The sequence below is a fragment of the Uranotaenia lowii genome, chromosome 3, assembly GCF_029784155.1.
Source record: "Uranotaenia lowii strain MFRU-FL chromosome 3, ASM2978415v1, whole genome shotgun sequence".
Lineage (NCBI taxonomy): Eukaryota > Metazoa > Arthropoda > Insecta > Diptera > Culicidae > Uranotaenia > Uranotaenia lowii.
Window position 1 is genome coordinate 36,790,557 of NC_073693.1, and position 15,601 is coordinate 36,806,157.

The following is a 15,601-nucleotide window of genomic DNA, read 5'->3' on the forward strand; positions in this document are numbered from 1 at the left end:
AGCGTGATGGGTTGCGTCGTGATATGAATCAAAAGGTGTACACAATATTGTGGAGCCGATTTTGAAGAAAAGTCTTGAAAAACATGTGAAGACTTACAAATTGCGTCACAAGAAATTCGGTCCGTCTTATCAAGTGGGTCAGAGGGTGTACAAACGGAATTTCCGTCAGTCCTGAGCGGCTGACGGTTATAACGCGAAGTACGGTCCCTTATTCATCCCTTGTCGTAGCAAAAAAGGGGACGAGTTCGTATGAGCTTGCAGACCAATCCGGTAGAAGGAGGAGGAGTCTTCTTTGGAGCTGACCTTCGTCCTGATGATCAAAACTCATAACATCGACTGCAGCAAAATAAAAAACATACAATTAAAAAAAATCCGAAAAAAGCACTGATCGAAGCCTCACCCTGAAGTTCTGATTTCGTGAAACAGGCCGGTTAATGAAATGTCCAATTGAATGAAAATGTTCAATTGTAATAAAAAAAATCAAGAAAGTATCGAATGTTGCGAAACGTTTCATCAACAAAAAATACTCACCGCTTTTGGTACCGTTGGTAATCTTGGATTTACGCTAAAAATAAAAAGAAAAATAATTAAAAACATAACTAATAATAAACAGAAGGATTATTTACAAATACATGGATGATCCCAAGTTTAATGCGTGGTGAGATGTCATCAATGCACCAGTTCGTATGAGTTCATTCACTATATCTACGCATGAGGCGTGAAATGGACAAAGGTTAATACGCCTCGGAAAAGAGGAATGTGTGACGTGAGTGTCGCATGAAAAAAGGCTGAGATCGTTATCGCTTTGGACACTTTTCATCTTCGTTGCATCTCTCAGCCGTGTTGTTGCATAATGTGAGTGCAAGCAATTGTTCCCCTCGCGAATTGAACGGACATGCTGAAATGAAAAAGAAAAATAAGAAATCAAAATGAAAAAAATGATAGATTCAAAGTGAAATTTTAATAATATATATTTAAAAATAAATTTCAGAAAATAGATGAATTAGTGCCGGTAGTCACGCATCGCTTGCCACACCATGTACTTTTTGGCAAACTTGGATAATTTCTGCTTGCGAATCTCCTCCGGAACGCTGAATTTGTCCTCTGTGGTGAAGAACAACAGGCCCGGCAGCTCGAAAGTCCGGTTTGACGTAGGTTTCGTCGTCCATTACCAGTCAATGCGGCATCGTCAGTATTTTGGTGTACAGCTTCCGGGCTCGCGTTTTCCCCAAAATGTTTAGCCTTTAGTCGCGGTTAGGAGCCTTCTGAACCTTGTATGTACGCAGGCCCTTCCGCTGCTTGGTCCGCTAGACGAATGAACTTGACACATTCAGCTTTTTGGCGACATTCCGGACTGAACTTTTCGGATTTCGTCTAAACTACTTAACTACGCGCTTGTGATCTTTTTCACTGAGGGAGCATTCATTTCAGCCATTTTTCACCTTCCGGTCAATGGTTAGGTTCTCGAAGTATCGTTTTAGTACTCTGCTGACCGTGGATTGGACGATTCCCAGCATCTTACCGATGTCTCGATGTGACAACTCCGCATTCAAAATGAGTGCGCAGGATTAATTCACGACGCTATTTTTCGTTCGACGACAGTATTACAAATTTACGAAAAATTGACAGTAAAGCATGGCCAACGTGATCTATACACTCTTATCTGATCATAAGCGAAAGCTGAAAATATAATTCCTAAAAATTAAATTTCTACAGCGTTTTCCGTGATGCAATTTGATGTGACCCACCCTTGATGACATATTACATTTCTTTTGATCTCATTCTAAAGTCGATGACCAAACCTTCTCCGTATATTTTTGGAAAAATGTATATGTTAACTTAATATGACTTAAGCTTCGCTTAAAGTCGGAAAATTTCCAAAAAATCGCACTTTATATTCCAACCCGATCAGTTCAGGGTTGGGTGCACCGAATTAAAAAAAATTGAGTTGCATTTGAATATTTTTTCATAAATTTCAAAACAGATGAAATAGCTACTTAAGTTATCGATCAAAAGTATGGGCTCACCCCTCAGTATGATGTATTGGCAAACAAGTTGCAATTTAATATCGTGCGCATCTCTGTCATCAAACAACATATCACTAGTCTGATAAGTTATCTTAAATGCTGATGAGCTTTTTTTTCGCTTTTTGGATATTCAACGAAAATGTTTTTTTCTGACTAACTTCGTTAAAACTTTTGCTGTAGATTTAATTTTTTTTGTTAATGTTCACCAAATAGTCAGGATGCGTTGTAGGATGTCCAAAACAAAGTGTTTTTTACCTAAAAAGTTTAGTGTTAAAGATGTGCGATGATAGTAAAATAAAGTTTATCCACAACAAAATTTAGTTTTTTTAATCATTATGAAAAATAACAAAAACAGGAAGAAAAAAATACCCTTACTTTAATTCGAATATTGAATACATTCCTCGTGGCTTTCAAAAGCAAGCCGCATTGAATTGACAAAAAATTCACATAAAATGTTGGTGCGTTCCATGAAGCACAAATTCTTATAGGGAGCGTTTCAATTATAACGATTTCGTAGCATCTACGTGAAAATCAATTGGATAAAAAATATGTAGTTTTTCATACGTGCAGATTATTTTGGGTGCACTAATCGATATCTATTCATTTTTCTAAAAATACTTAAAATAATACTTCTGAAACTAGAGGTGATGGATAAAATCTGATAACAAATTGGGTTCAGAAATTTATTTTCAAAATCAGTTTTTAAAGCTCAAGTTAAACATTCGGAAGACATTTTTCTTATTTTTGACCAATACTGCTGGATTTCAGAATTGACACCAATATCGCCGATACTGTTTTTAGCTCATCTACACAATAATATTTAAAATTTTGAGTAGAAATCCAGTTTAATAACTTGGGTTAAAAATCCACTCTGAATCTGAATGTTTAGTTATTTCAACTCCAATTGATTATGACTTTTTACTGAAATATTGAAATAGTATTAACTTTCAGAAATTAACTATTTATTCACTATTCTATGATTTAATTCAAACATTATACAAAAAGTTTGGAAATACAGGGCTAGAAGTTGGTCACTTTTTAGTAACTTTGTCACTATTTTTAGGCTGGTCACTTAGAAGTTACTTTTTTTGAAATTCGGTCCCTAAAGTCACTATTTTGTATATAATTTCCTTACAACTGAGCTTTTTTTTAAAACTTTTTCTACTCATTAAAAACGTTAGTGGTATTTATTAGTTATTTTATAATTAGGTTATTCGTTTATTATTTGACGGGTTCCTTTTCTTTCCTTTCGAGGCCTGTGGGAATTCACACGACCTAAATTGAGATCTGTTTATGGATCTGTTTATTTTTTAAAGAAATTGTCGTGTTAAATCATTTATGAATATTTTTTGTTATTCCTTTTTAAACATCATTTTTTTCTAGTAAATCTTTCTAATGATTGATATGTGGATCATGCAATAAAGTCTGCAGGGAATCTCTTAGGAAATGTTCCATTTTTGTGAGTAAATTCTCTTTGAGTTAGTTTTAAATTTGAAAAATTATATTCTACCTTGAAGATTAGTCTCGTAAAATTATTTAGCCTTTTTTGTGTTAGTATCATCTTAAGTCAATTTTTTCGCTAAGCTTCTTTAAGTCATTGTCAATCTTTTGTCAACATTTTGTCCTTTATCTTTTTTCAAACATCCATCATTGTTTTGTCACTTTTTCATGAGGTCCTCCCAATTTTTAATTTCGTTACTTTTTCATGAAATGAAATTTCGATAAATGTAAATCTTAACTCAATTTCAAGTAAATTCTTTAAACTTTTCGTTAAACATGTGCTGGTTTTTCATTCGCATTTTTAGATCTCTCACATGTCACAATTTTGTTGAAAATTTGGGTTTCTGTAAATTTATTTCGAATGGTTAACTTTTTTCAATATAATTTTCAAAATTTGTGGGTTTTTTTTCAAAGAAAATGGATAAACTCGAAGTTTTTGTCGGGCTAAGTTGTCCTAGTCTTTACAGTACGATCTTTTGGTTCCCTCCCATTGTTTCTTTAAAACTTTCGGATTCTGCGGTCGCTATTCTTAAATTATCTAAGATCATTTAAAATGTTCCTCTTTAGTCCAGAAAACGTTTTTCGATTAACAGAATTGTATGTAAAGCGTTTTATTTTAGCTTTCAATGTCATTTTTTAGTTAGTTTTTATCTTGACCGGGTCACTAATTTTACCCTAATTTCACTTCAAAGTAACTATTTTGCCCTACTTTTTTACCGCATGGTCGCTTCTAGCCCTGGAAATATTGAGAGCATGAATAAAAAATGAGACTTTTAACTTTTTTTTTATAAATTATTCCTTGCAAATTAGCTACTATTTCTTTGGATTCCGTTACAATAAAATTAAAAATCTGGTATGAGAGCTTGAAATTCAAGAAAAAAAACAAATAAAATGAAGTTCCAAAACCTTCAATTTGGGCATATAGTCTAAGTTACTGGCCCTTAATCCAGAACTGCTGGCAGATCATCGATGCTGCATAAGCATGTTCAAGTAGAAAGAAGAAGAAGAATATGATTTTGATGATCTTATTTAGAATTAAATTTGTATTTAAAAAATGAAGAATTGGAACAAAAACTAATAATAATTCAATACTTTCAAACAACGATTCAGCAAAATACTTCAGAAAAATCATTAAAATTTTGGTGAGGGTCTTACGCTGATATGAAGATGACTAGTAAAAATATTTTGGATAACTTGAAGATTTTTTTTTACATATTCTTCTACGAAAATGTGTGTTCAATTCTCATTTGTGAAATGAAGTTTATATCGGTTAGTTCTTTAAAGATTTCTTAAAGTTATGATTTTTAAACTACCATTTGTAAAAATTACGAAAATTATCTTTTTATCAACACTGTTTCGCAGTGAACATCTCAGATTCGCAGATTGTTTTAAAAAAGGATATCAAAATAAATGTATTGAGAAAATTTATTAAAAGTTTCACTATTTTTCTCTGATTTCAAATTTTTCAAATTACAAACCTACAACTATACAAACATACAAAATACAAGTCTTATTTGCAACTGAATAAATTCTTGAGATATGTAAAAAAATGTATGGAAGCCCTTCTCCTCCCTTCCTGTATCATCAATCCTGAGCTCCAACTTCAAGAAATGAATGGCCTCAATTCATCGTACAATTATTTTTCGTATTCAAATACCCTCCCATGCCAAACTTGGTTCCATTTGCTCGATAAGTTCTCGAGTTATGTATAAAACATTGTATAGAAGCTCACCCGCTCCTTCTTCCATCGACCTCACTGGCTAATCATAGAAACATTTCTTGTATTCAAATACACTTACAGGTCAAATTTACGAGAAATGTTTCTATAATGGTAGATAGGATGAAGGGAGGGGGGCTCTCTTACATTTTTTTTCTACATTACTCGAGCACTAATCAAGCAAATGGAACCAAAATTGGCAAGGAAGGGTATTTGGATCCGAGAAATTTTTCTATGGTTATCTGAGACCCTTTCCTCCTTCCAGTGGCGAGAAAGTGAAGAGGGGGGGGGGGGGGGGGGAGCTTCATACTGCATAACTCGAGAACTATAACAGCAAATGGAACCAACTTTGGCATATAAGGGTATTTGGGTACGAGAAATGCTTCTATGAATATTTGGTATCCCTAACTCTTTCAAAGAAGTGGATGAAAAGAGGAAGGAGGGGGAGGGGCCTCCTTTACAATTTTCAGTATAATTGGAGAGCTGATCGAGCAAATGGAACCAAATTTGGCATGTGAGGGTATTTGAATACGAGAAATTGGCATCAAAAAGTACGAAAAAAACGAAAAAATTAAGTTCTAACCCCTCCATTCAATAGGCGAAACAAAAGGGGGGATGGTACTTCCTTTCAAGTTTGTGCATAATTCAAGAATTTACTACGCAAATAAAACCAAATTTGGCATGGGATGGTATTTCAATACGAGAAATTTTTCTATGTGAAACAATGCCTTTCTTGCAGTAGGAGGATAGAATTGGGAATATAGGAAGGAAAAAGGAAATCTTACATTTAACTTTTTTTTTTTTTTAAATCAGATAAATGGGCAAAACTTAACATGGAAAATCTTTTTGGTATGATTCTATGATTATCTGACACGCCATGCTCCTTTCAGTGAGTAGGCACATAAGAGGAGGGAGGTGAGCCTAATACAATTTTGTTAGCATAAGTTCTCAATTTATGCTAACGAAGCCAACAAATGGAAACAAATATGGCATGGAAAGGTGGGTACTTGATTACAAGATATGTTTCTACAATTGATATAGACTTTTACGTTTTACAGTGTAGAGAGGGGAAGGAAGGAAGGGGCTCCATACAAATTTTGTTGTAAAGCTTAAAAACTTATCTACCAATGCACAATGGGGAAAAAAGTGTATAAACCGCTAAGATATTCAATATCTTCCCTCTCACTCGAAACAAATCCATGAAAAAGTACTTTCCTTGAGTGAAAATTTCGAGAGGAGCGATTGGACATAATTTCAGACGCGCAGCACGAGCTTACAAACAGAGTTATAGTGCATTTTTAACCCCTAATTTCCCTATATTTTTTAAACAATCCAGAAAAAAACTTATCTACTAAGACTTCAAAACTTGGAACAAAAATTGATCTATATTGTGTAATTTTTCCTGAGTAATCGACCATTGAAGAAAAAAGCATGTTCGGCCTTCCAAATTTTCAACCAAATGGGACGTGTCATGTGTGATTTTTTTCCAAGAAATCCAATGAAGGCTGTTTGAGTCACCGCAAGCTTCGGAAAATGGAGCTATGGCCGTTTTATCCTTAATTCCCCAACATTTTTCAAACAGTTAAGAAAACACATGTTCGGACTTCAAAATTTTGAATCAAATGGAACGTATCTTGTGTGATTTTTTCCGAGGAATCCAAAGAAGGCTGTCAACGCACGGATTGCAAACTGGAGTTATGACTGTTTTTGCCCTCGATTCCCCTACATTTTTCAATTATTTCAGAAAAAAGCCTTTTCGGACTTGACAATGTTGAATCAAATGAGACTTATCTTATGCATTTTTTTCTGAGGAATCCAACGAAGCCTGTTTGAATTACCGCACGGATTGGAAAATGGAGTTATGGCTGTTTTTCCCTCAATTTAAAAATAGTTCAGAAAAAGTAAGTTCAGACTTTAAAACTTTGAACAAAATGGAACGAATCTTGTGTGATATTTTTTTCAAGGAATCCAACGAAGCCTTTTTAAGCTACCGCACGTATTGTAAACAATTATGGCTATTTTACCCTCAATTGCCTTACATTTTTCAAACAGTCGGAAAAGCATGTTCGGACTTGAAAATTTTGTACCAAATAAGACTTTTTTTATGGGATTTTTTCCAAGGAATTCAATGAATGCTGTTTGAGCCACCGGACGCTTCGGAAAATGGATTTATAGCTATTTTTACCCTCAATTCCCCTACATTTTTCAATAATTTCTGAAAAAAAGCATGTTCGGACTTAAATTTTTTTAATCAAATGGTATGTATCATGTGAGAATTTTCCCGAGAAATCCAACCCTATTTGAGCCATCACACGCATTGAAAACGGGAGTTATGGCTGTTTTTTCATTCAATTTCCCAACATACATTTTTTACTTAATTCAGAAAATGGAGGGTAAACAGCCATAACTCCATTTTGCAATCCGTGCAATGACTCAAATAGGCTTCGTTGGGTTCCTTGGAAGAAATAACACAAGATACGTTCCATTTGGTTCAAAATTTTGAAGTCCGAACATGTGTTTTCTTTAATTACACATAAGATAAGCACCGTTTGGCTCAGCCTCCATTTGATTTCTTGAAAAAAATCCATACGAGACTCGTCTCATTTGGTTGAAGATTTTGAAGTTCGAACATGCTTTTTTTCTGAAAAAATTGAAAAATACAGGAGAATTGAGGGTAAAAGCAGCTATAACTCCATTTTCCGAATCGTGTGGTAGCTCAAACAACCTTCATTCGATTTCTTACGAAAATTTACACAAGATAGGTCTATTTTTGTCCAAAGTTTTCAAGTCTTAATAGGTTTTTTTCTAGACTATTTACAAAACATAGGGAAATTAGGGGTTAAAAAGGCACTATAACTCCGTTTGTAAGCTCGTGTGGCATATGAAACTATGACCAACCACTTTTTAGGAAATTTTTACTAAAGGAAAGCACTTATTCATACATTTGTTTTGTTCAGGAGGAAAGATATTGAATTTCTTAGCGGCTTATATACTTTTATCCCCATTGAGCAATGTAACTATATTTGGTATAAGGGGATTTTTGGGAACGAAAAAAAATGGGTATGATTATTAAAGATCACGACCTCCATTTAGCAGGTGGTGAAGGGAAAGACAGAGGGGGCTCTCCTATCAGTTTTGTAGCATAAATCCAGAACATACAAGCAAACATAAGTTAGATTGTTTGCCAACGATTAATTTGGGACCCTCCTTTTTCAGGGCGAAGCTTAAAGAATCAGATTAAAATTATCAGATCTTTAACACAATTTTATAGATCAAGATTCAGAAAAATTATTTTAGTTCATCTTTGTGTTGCAATTCGAAACTCCAGATGCAGATCTCATTTTATAGCGGTTGCTTATGAATAATGTTATAATTTGATTTAAAATAATGCCAACAAAACAATAAAAACTTGAATAATTTCTGAAAATATCATTTGTTTTTGAAAGGTGTGCAAAGCACACCGGGTCAGCTAGTTTTATATAAAAAGATTTTTGAGTACCAAAAAACGGGTATGATTTTTAAAGACCGCGACCACCTTTCATCAAGGAGGATGGGAAGGCTTTCTTACCAGTTTTTTTTGCATAAATCGAGAACATTTCTAGAAAATGGCATCAAATCTCATAAGTTGGGTTGTTGGCGTACGAACAATTTGAGACCCTCTTTTTAAGGGTGGAATCGGGAAGAAAAAGTAGGGTTTTTCATATTTTATTTGAAATAACTCGAATATCCAACAAATGGAGCCAAATGAGGCATGTGACGTTTTTAAGAAACTTAAAATATATCTATGGTATAGTTCGTAAGCCCCCCCCCCCTGGAAAAGGAAGGGGGAGAGAGGGGGAATTTATATCAATTCAAAAACTAAAGAACTTATGAAGCTTTTAAAAACAGATTTGAAATTATCAGATCTTGAAAACAAATTTATAGATCAAGATTCAGAAAATTAGTTTCACTCATCTTTGTATTGCAATTCGAAACTCCGCTGCGGTCGTATCATGCAAGCAAACACCCCAACAGGACGCTGAAACAAAACCTGGTTGCCAAAACCAGGGCAAGGAAGTTGTACGAGAAAGTGTTGACCAAGTACAACGGATGCATTTTGATGGACGACGAAATTTACGTCGAAATGGATTTTGGACAAATACCCGGTAACAAATTTTACCTTGCGAAGCGTAAAGGGAATGTTGCGGGTAGATTCAAGTTTGTTTTCACAGATAAATTTGCTCGTAAGTTGATGATTTGGCAAGGGATCTGTGGTTGTGGGAAGAAGACTAAGATTTTCATCACTGGGGACACAATGAATGGAAATGTTTACAGAGAAGAATGTCTCCAGAAGAGGGTTTTGCCATTCATTCGGTCCCACAAAGATCCGGTGAAGTTCTGGCCGGACCTGGCAAGCTGCCACTACAGCCGGGATGTCGTTAAGTGGTATAAGCAGAAAACGATCGATTTTGTTGAAAAAAGTATCAATCCACCAAACTGTCCGGATTTTCGTCCCATCGAGAAATATTGGGCAATAGTTAAGGGCAAACTAAAGAAATGTGGTGGAACAAGATGACGAATGAGGTTCCCAGCAGTACTGTGCAGAAAATATTAGGTGGTATCACAAAAAAAATCGAAAATTCATCCGAAAAGCTGACGAATGATTTTTATGTATTTTTTTTTCTTCTTAAAGTGCAATAAAAACCCTACAAAATGACATTTTTACTTTTGTTGTACGTTATTTCTTTGCGGAGAAATGATCTATTTTATCCGACCAGATTCTATGCGAAACAGACTTTAACCAAATTGTGTTTTGAAAACAGGTATTTTAGGTTTGAAATCACAAAAATATTTCTTCAATTACGATTTAAATACAATTTTCAGCCTTTGGAACGTCTTATCTCTATTTCATTCACCTAAATAGAAAACGAAATCATAATAACTGTGAGTTTGTTTATTTTAGATATTCAGAAATTTCTAGGTCCATCAGACGTTCAAGTATTTTGGAATTTACTGCATACGACACCATTTATGGTTTCGATGTCATTATCAACAATCATTTCAAATGATTTTATAAATCAAACTTTTCAATCTTTTTAATTCATTGCCAGGATTGTGCTTAACTTGTATGTCCTTCAGAGATTAAATTGCTGCTTTTCAGATGAGGGAATTTGTAAGGAATGTTTAGGGTCAATTTTTCTATCAGACAAGAAAGTCTGATGAAGAGAATAGCGTTTTGAAAGCTTTCACTAATTTTTGATTAGGATTCGACAAGATGTGCTCACCTATAGTTCTCTGTGCCACTAATGATCATTACCATTATTCCATTCGATATTTCACTTACCTTTCTGATGTTGTTGTTGTTGTCGTTGCTGTTTGTGTTATTGTTGTTGTTTTTGTGGTTGATGGAGTTATTATTTTCTATCATCTTCGGCTGCCGCTCTTCCGGAACGAATTCAAACGTATAGTCGTCTTCGCCACCCCAGGCCACCAGAATATGTTCCCTCTTGATAAAATCCGTGATCGTACCATTATCGATAAGTTTCAATCGATCTACGGCTTTGGCGGGTAACAGAAATTTGATAGCCCTGAACGTGGCTAAAATAAATGAACAAAATAAGCAAAATTTCGGAATTGTGTTTATCTAGTCGTGGCATATCATTACGGACGAGTATCCAAGGCAGATCGTACACCAAGATGTAGTTGAGCGAGTAAGGATAGTAGTCTTTGAGGGTCGAAATGATGTAGCTCGTAAGTTCCCTATCGACGTTGATGACTTTGGCCCCAGTCAGCTCGAACATGAACGTCAGATAGTCGTCGTTGGATTCCCGAATTAGTCGTTCCAGCCAGTATACGAAGGTACGCTTCATGTCATTCACGTTGCAAGAACCTCGGGTGTAAAGCCGAACCCGGAAAATGAATAACGTCTTGTCATCGATGTCTTTCCCTCGGGGGAATATGATTCCGGATCGCATTAGTTTGGCATCAACGTTGGACTCGTTAATTTCTGCAATTGAAAAAGCATTGATTTCGATTACACAGGATGTTTATGCCTTTATTTTATAAATTCAATTCAGAACATTAGAAGACCCTCTAGAACCAATTCGAGTTTAAAAAAATTCTAGCCCAAACAAGGTTATGAGATTATATGAAACAATCTGAAATTTTAAATACCAAAATATGAGGGTTGAGTATTGACTTTTTGAAAAAAAAAATGAATAAAGAAAAACCTTACAAGTAATTAAGAATCCAGATTCAAACTATAATTCCAAAGCAGAACTTTAATTTTTATGGACTGTTCCAGAAATTAAAAGTACACCTAATGTTACCCGTCTTTTAGAATTGAATATTTTTTTCGAATTTTACTGGTTGCGTCCTTTTGTTTACTCATTTCTGTACGTGATAACATTAAAAAAAATTTAGTTAGATTACATTTCAAAATGCGTGGTCTGGTCTAACTCTGGAGAAGAGAAAAAAAAACGCTAGATATATGGTCTTAGTCGCCGGTCCATTCAGTGGATCTTCAAAGAAATCCACGACTAGAGGAGGCTTTTGATTGCGGTGTTTACATCGATAGGGTGTATATGTGTTTTTTTTAACGTGGATTATTTATAAAACTAAATTTTAAATTGTCGTCTGTTATTAGCCTTAGAGATTCTGTGATGTATTCGAAATAAAGATCTGTAATATTTTCCAAGTGGAGTGACGAACTATTATTATTCGTCCCGAAATTAGTGGGAAACATGCTGCTCCAGATTAAGAAGCATTCACAAACAACCTCAATCAACCGCTGGAGAGCTCCGGATCTTTAGGGCGGATGGAAGATGAAAACACAGCAACACCGGTCAACAACGGAGGAGTATACAAGGACAAAGCAGAATCGGAAAAAATATACATGAATTATAACTACAAGACAGGTGATTGTCGACCCTATCGAGTAGTAGTAGAGAGCACGGAAAAACAGAAAGTCGTAAATAGGCTACAAGTCGGAATTCTTTTACACCTAAATTATTTTATTTACATAGTATTCCGTCTCACTACAAAACTTGACGAGCATAATTCCTGAAATTCACTCGGTCCATAGCAACCGTTCTCCAATTTCTCGGGTACCCCACGTTCGCCAGATCACGCTCCACTTGGTCTAACCACCTCGCTCGTTGCGCCCCCGCTCGTCTTATTCCTACCGGATTCGTTGCGAACACCTGTTTTGCAGGACAGTCCCGCCCAGCGTATCCGGCCAGCTTTTACCACCTTCTAGATACGGGGCTCGCCGTAGAGTCGCGCGAGCTCGTGGTTCATCCTTCGCCTCCACACTCCGTTCTCCTGTACTCCGAGTGTACGCAGGTCTTCCTCGAGCAATATCCATGTCTCGTGCCCGTAGAGAACAACCGGTCTAATAAGCGTCATATACAAGTTACACTTCGTGCGAGGGCTTAGTCTTCTCGACCGCAGTTGTTTGTGGAGTCCATAGTAGGCACGACTTCCGCTGATAATTCGCCCCCGGATCTCACGGCTGGTGTCATTGTCTGCGGTCACCAGTGAGCCGAGATAGACAAAGTCTTCGACTATCTCCAGCTCGTCGCCGTCGATCGTGACCTTGTTATTACTGGACAAGCGGGTTCGGTCGGTTTCGGATCCGCAGGCCAGCATATACTTCGTCTTGGACGTATTAATCATCAACCCAATCCTTCCTGCTTCGCGTTTCAGTTTGCGGTAGATCTCCTCCACCGCCGCAGATGATCTGCCGACTATATCAATGTCATCGGCAAAGCAGATAAGTTGACTGGAACTGTTGAAAATCGTGCCCCGCATTTCGCCCACCGCTCGTCGAATAACACCTTCTAGCGCCACGTTGAACATCATGCAGGATAGACCATCACCTTGTCGAAGCCCCCTGCGCGATTCGAATGAACTCGACAATTCACCCGAGATCCGCACACAGCACTGCGTTCCATCCATCGTCGCCTTGATCAGTCTGATCAGCTTCCCGGAAAAGCCGTTCTCGTCCATGATTTTCCATAGCTCGTTACGGTCGATCGTGTCGTATGCGGTTTTGAAGTCGATAAATAGATGGTGCGTAGGGACTTGGTGTTCCCGGAATTTTCGGAGGATTTGCCGTAATGTGAATATCTGGTCCGTCGTAGACCGTCCCTCCATGAAGCCGGCCTGATGACTTCCCACGAATCTGTTTGCTTGTGGCGTGAGGCGGCGGAGTAGGATTCGGGACAACACTTTGTAGGCGGCATTGAGGACAGTGATCGCTCGGTAGTTCTCACAGTCCAATTTGTCGCCCTTCTTGTAGATGGGGCATATTACCCCCTCCTTCCACTCCTCCGGTAGCTGTTCTATGTCCCAGATCCGGACTATTAACCGGTGTAGACAATCGGCCAACTTGTCCGGGCCCATTTTGATGAGTTCAGCTGCGATGCCATCCTTCCCAGCCGACTTGTTTCTATTCAGCTGGCGAATGGCTTCCTTAACTTCACTCATCGTTGGGAGTGGCTCCTCTTCGTCGTTGGCTACGCCGGCGATGTACCTTCCCCCACCGTCTTGATCTCCTGCATGTGCACCGTTCAGGTGTTCATCGAAGTGCTGCTTCCACCTTTTGATCACCTCACGATTGTCCGTCAGGATACCCCCGTCCTTATCCCGGCACATTTCGGCTTGCGGCACGAAGCCTTTGCGGGATGCGTTGAGTTTATGATAGAACTTTCGTGTTTCTTGGGAACGATGCAGCTGCTCCAGCTCCTCGAGTTCCTCCTCCTCCAGGCGGCGCTTTTTCTCCTGGAAAAGTCGGACTCGCTGCCTCTTCCGCTGTCGGTGATTTTCCACATTTCGACGGGTGCCTCTTTGCACTACTGCCGCCCGCGCGGCATTCTCTTCGTCCATCACCCTCCTACACTCCTCGTCGAACCAGTCGTTCCGTCGAGATCGCTCCACATAACCGATGACGTTCTCCGCAGCACTGTTGATGGCTGTTTTGATGGTATCCCAACAGTCCTCGAGAAGGGCTTCGTCAAGCTCCCCCTCTGCCGGAAACGCTGCTTCGACTGATTGCGCGCAGGCTTGTATTTGGTCACCATCGTTTGAATTTTTTCGGAGACATTCACAACACATCGTCCGTGACAATCATGGAGAGCGCAATTGTTTGATCGGAGAGCAAAAAAATGTCAAATGAAATGTTGATCTTTTTTGTGGTTAGTCGTTTGACTTTCATCGCTCTTGCGTAAATAATCATTCCATATTGTTCGACCAACACATCCAAACATCACCCGGCGCTGCAGAGTGGCGAATTTTTTTTCAACAGGAGGGAGTGAATAGAAAAGATTGCATTTGTTTATTGAGTCTGTAAGTTCTGCTGCGTGAAAGAGATAGGCGATGTCGTAGACTGTCGGGAATGATGGTCGTTTGACCATCAAATTATCGCTCTCGTGTACCAAGACACGAAATTTCGTTCGACAATCACACAAAGAAGAATGACTATCGTTTCGTTTGATGGTAGTCGACTGTTCGGCAAGTGTTTGGTCGCATTCGTTTGATGGCACGAGCAATGAAACTGATAAAAGCAGGCTGTGCGACTGTCAGAGAAAATGTCGATGGTTTACAAGTCTGACTGCGCGTAGTCTGCCGCGACCTCAGGTTGCTTCAGTCGCGCGATATTTAACCGAGGCGGGCGCCGGTTTCGCGTGTTGTTCACTTCGGAAAGTTTTGGGCGCATCTTCACCATCACCAGATAATGGTCCGACTCGATGTTGGCGCCCCGACAGGATCTGACGTCGATGATGTCCGAGAAGTGCCGGCTGTCAATCAAAACGTGGTCGATCTGTGATTGCGTTTGGTACGGTGATCTCCAGGTGTACTTGTGTGGGAGGCGGTGCTGAAAAAAGGTACTACGTACGGCCATTCGTTTGGAGGCGGCGAAATCAATAAGTTTGAGGCCGTTTTCGTTGGTCAGCTGGTGCGCACTGAACCTTCCAATTGTCGGTTTGACGATCTTGATATCATGTTTTGGGCAACGGTCGTATTCACGCTCCAGCTGCGCGTAAAATTCGTCTTTGTCGTCACCGGTACTTCCGAGGTGAGGGCTGTGCACGTTGATGATGCTGATGTTGAAGAACCGGCCCTTGATTCTCAACCGGCACATTCGAGAGTTGATCGGCCACCACCCGATCACGCGCTTTTGCATCTTTCCCATCACTATAAAAGCTGTTCCAAGCTCGTGTGTGTTGCCGCAGCTCTGCTAGATGGCACGACCATCTGGATACGTTCGTACCGTGGAACCCTTCCAGCATACCTCCTGCAGCGCTACGATGTCGAATTTGCGGCTCTTCAATTCGTTGGAGAGCACGTGGGTACTGCCCACAAAATTTAGAGATCG

At 38.5% G+C, this 15,601-nt stretch overlaps 2 protein-coding genes across 2 annotated transcripts in view; one reads left to right on the forward strand and one right to left on the reverse strand.

Moving 5' to 3' along the window:
- Window positions 1-324: 324 nt before the first annotated feature.
- Window positions 325-11,968, reverse strand: LOC129752097 (motile sperm domain-containing protein 2-like). The gene is made up of 6 exons (XM_055747889.1): window positions 11,935-11,968; window positions 10,889-11,230; window positions 10,568-10,821; window positions 627-898; window positions 532-565; window positions 325-336 (listed from the first exon to the last, which is right to left on the reverse strand). The coding sequence occupies exons 1-6, from the start codon at window positions 11,966-11,968 to the stop codon at window positions 325-327; spliced, it is 948 nt and encodes a 315-aa protein (XP_055603864.1).
- A 72-nt stretch (window positions 11,969-12,040) lies between these two features.
- LOC129752098 (xenotropic and polytropic retrovirus receptor 1) overlaps window positions 12,041-15,601 on the forward strand; it is a 28,959-nt gene continuing 25,398 nt past the window's right edge. Inside the window, exon 1 of the mRNA XM_055747890.1 lies at window positions 12,041-12,193. Within this exon, the coding sequence (XP_055603865.1) occupies window positions 12,041-12,193 (153 nt within the window). The remainder of the gene's footprint in view (window positions 12,194-15,601) is intronic.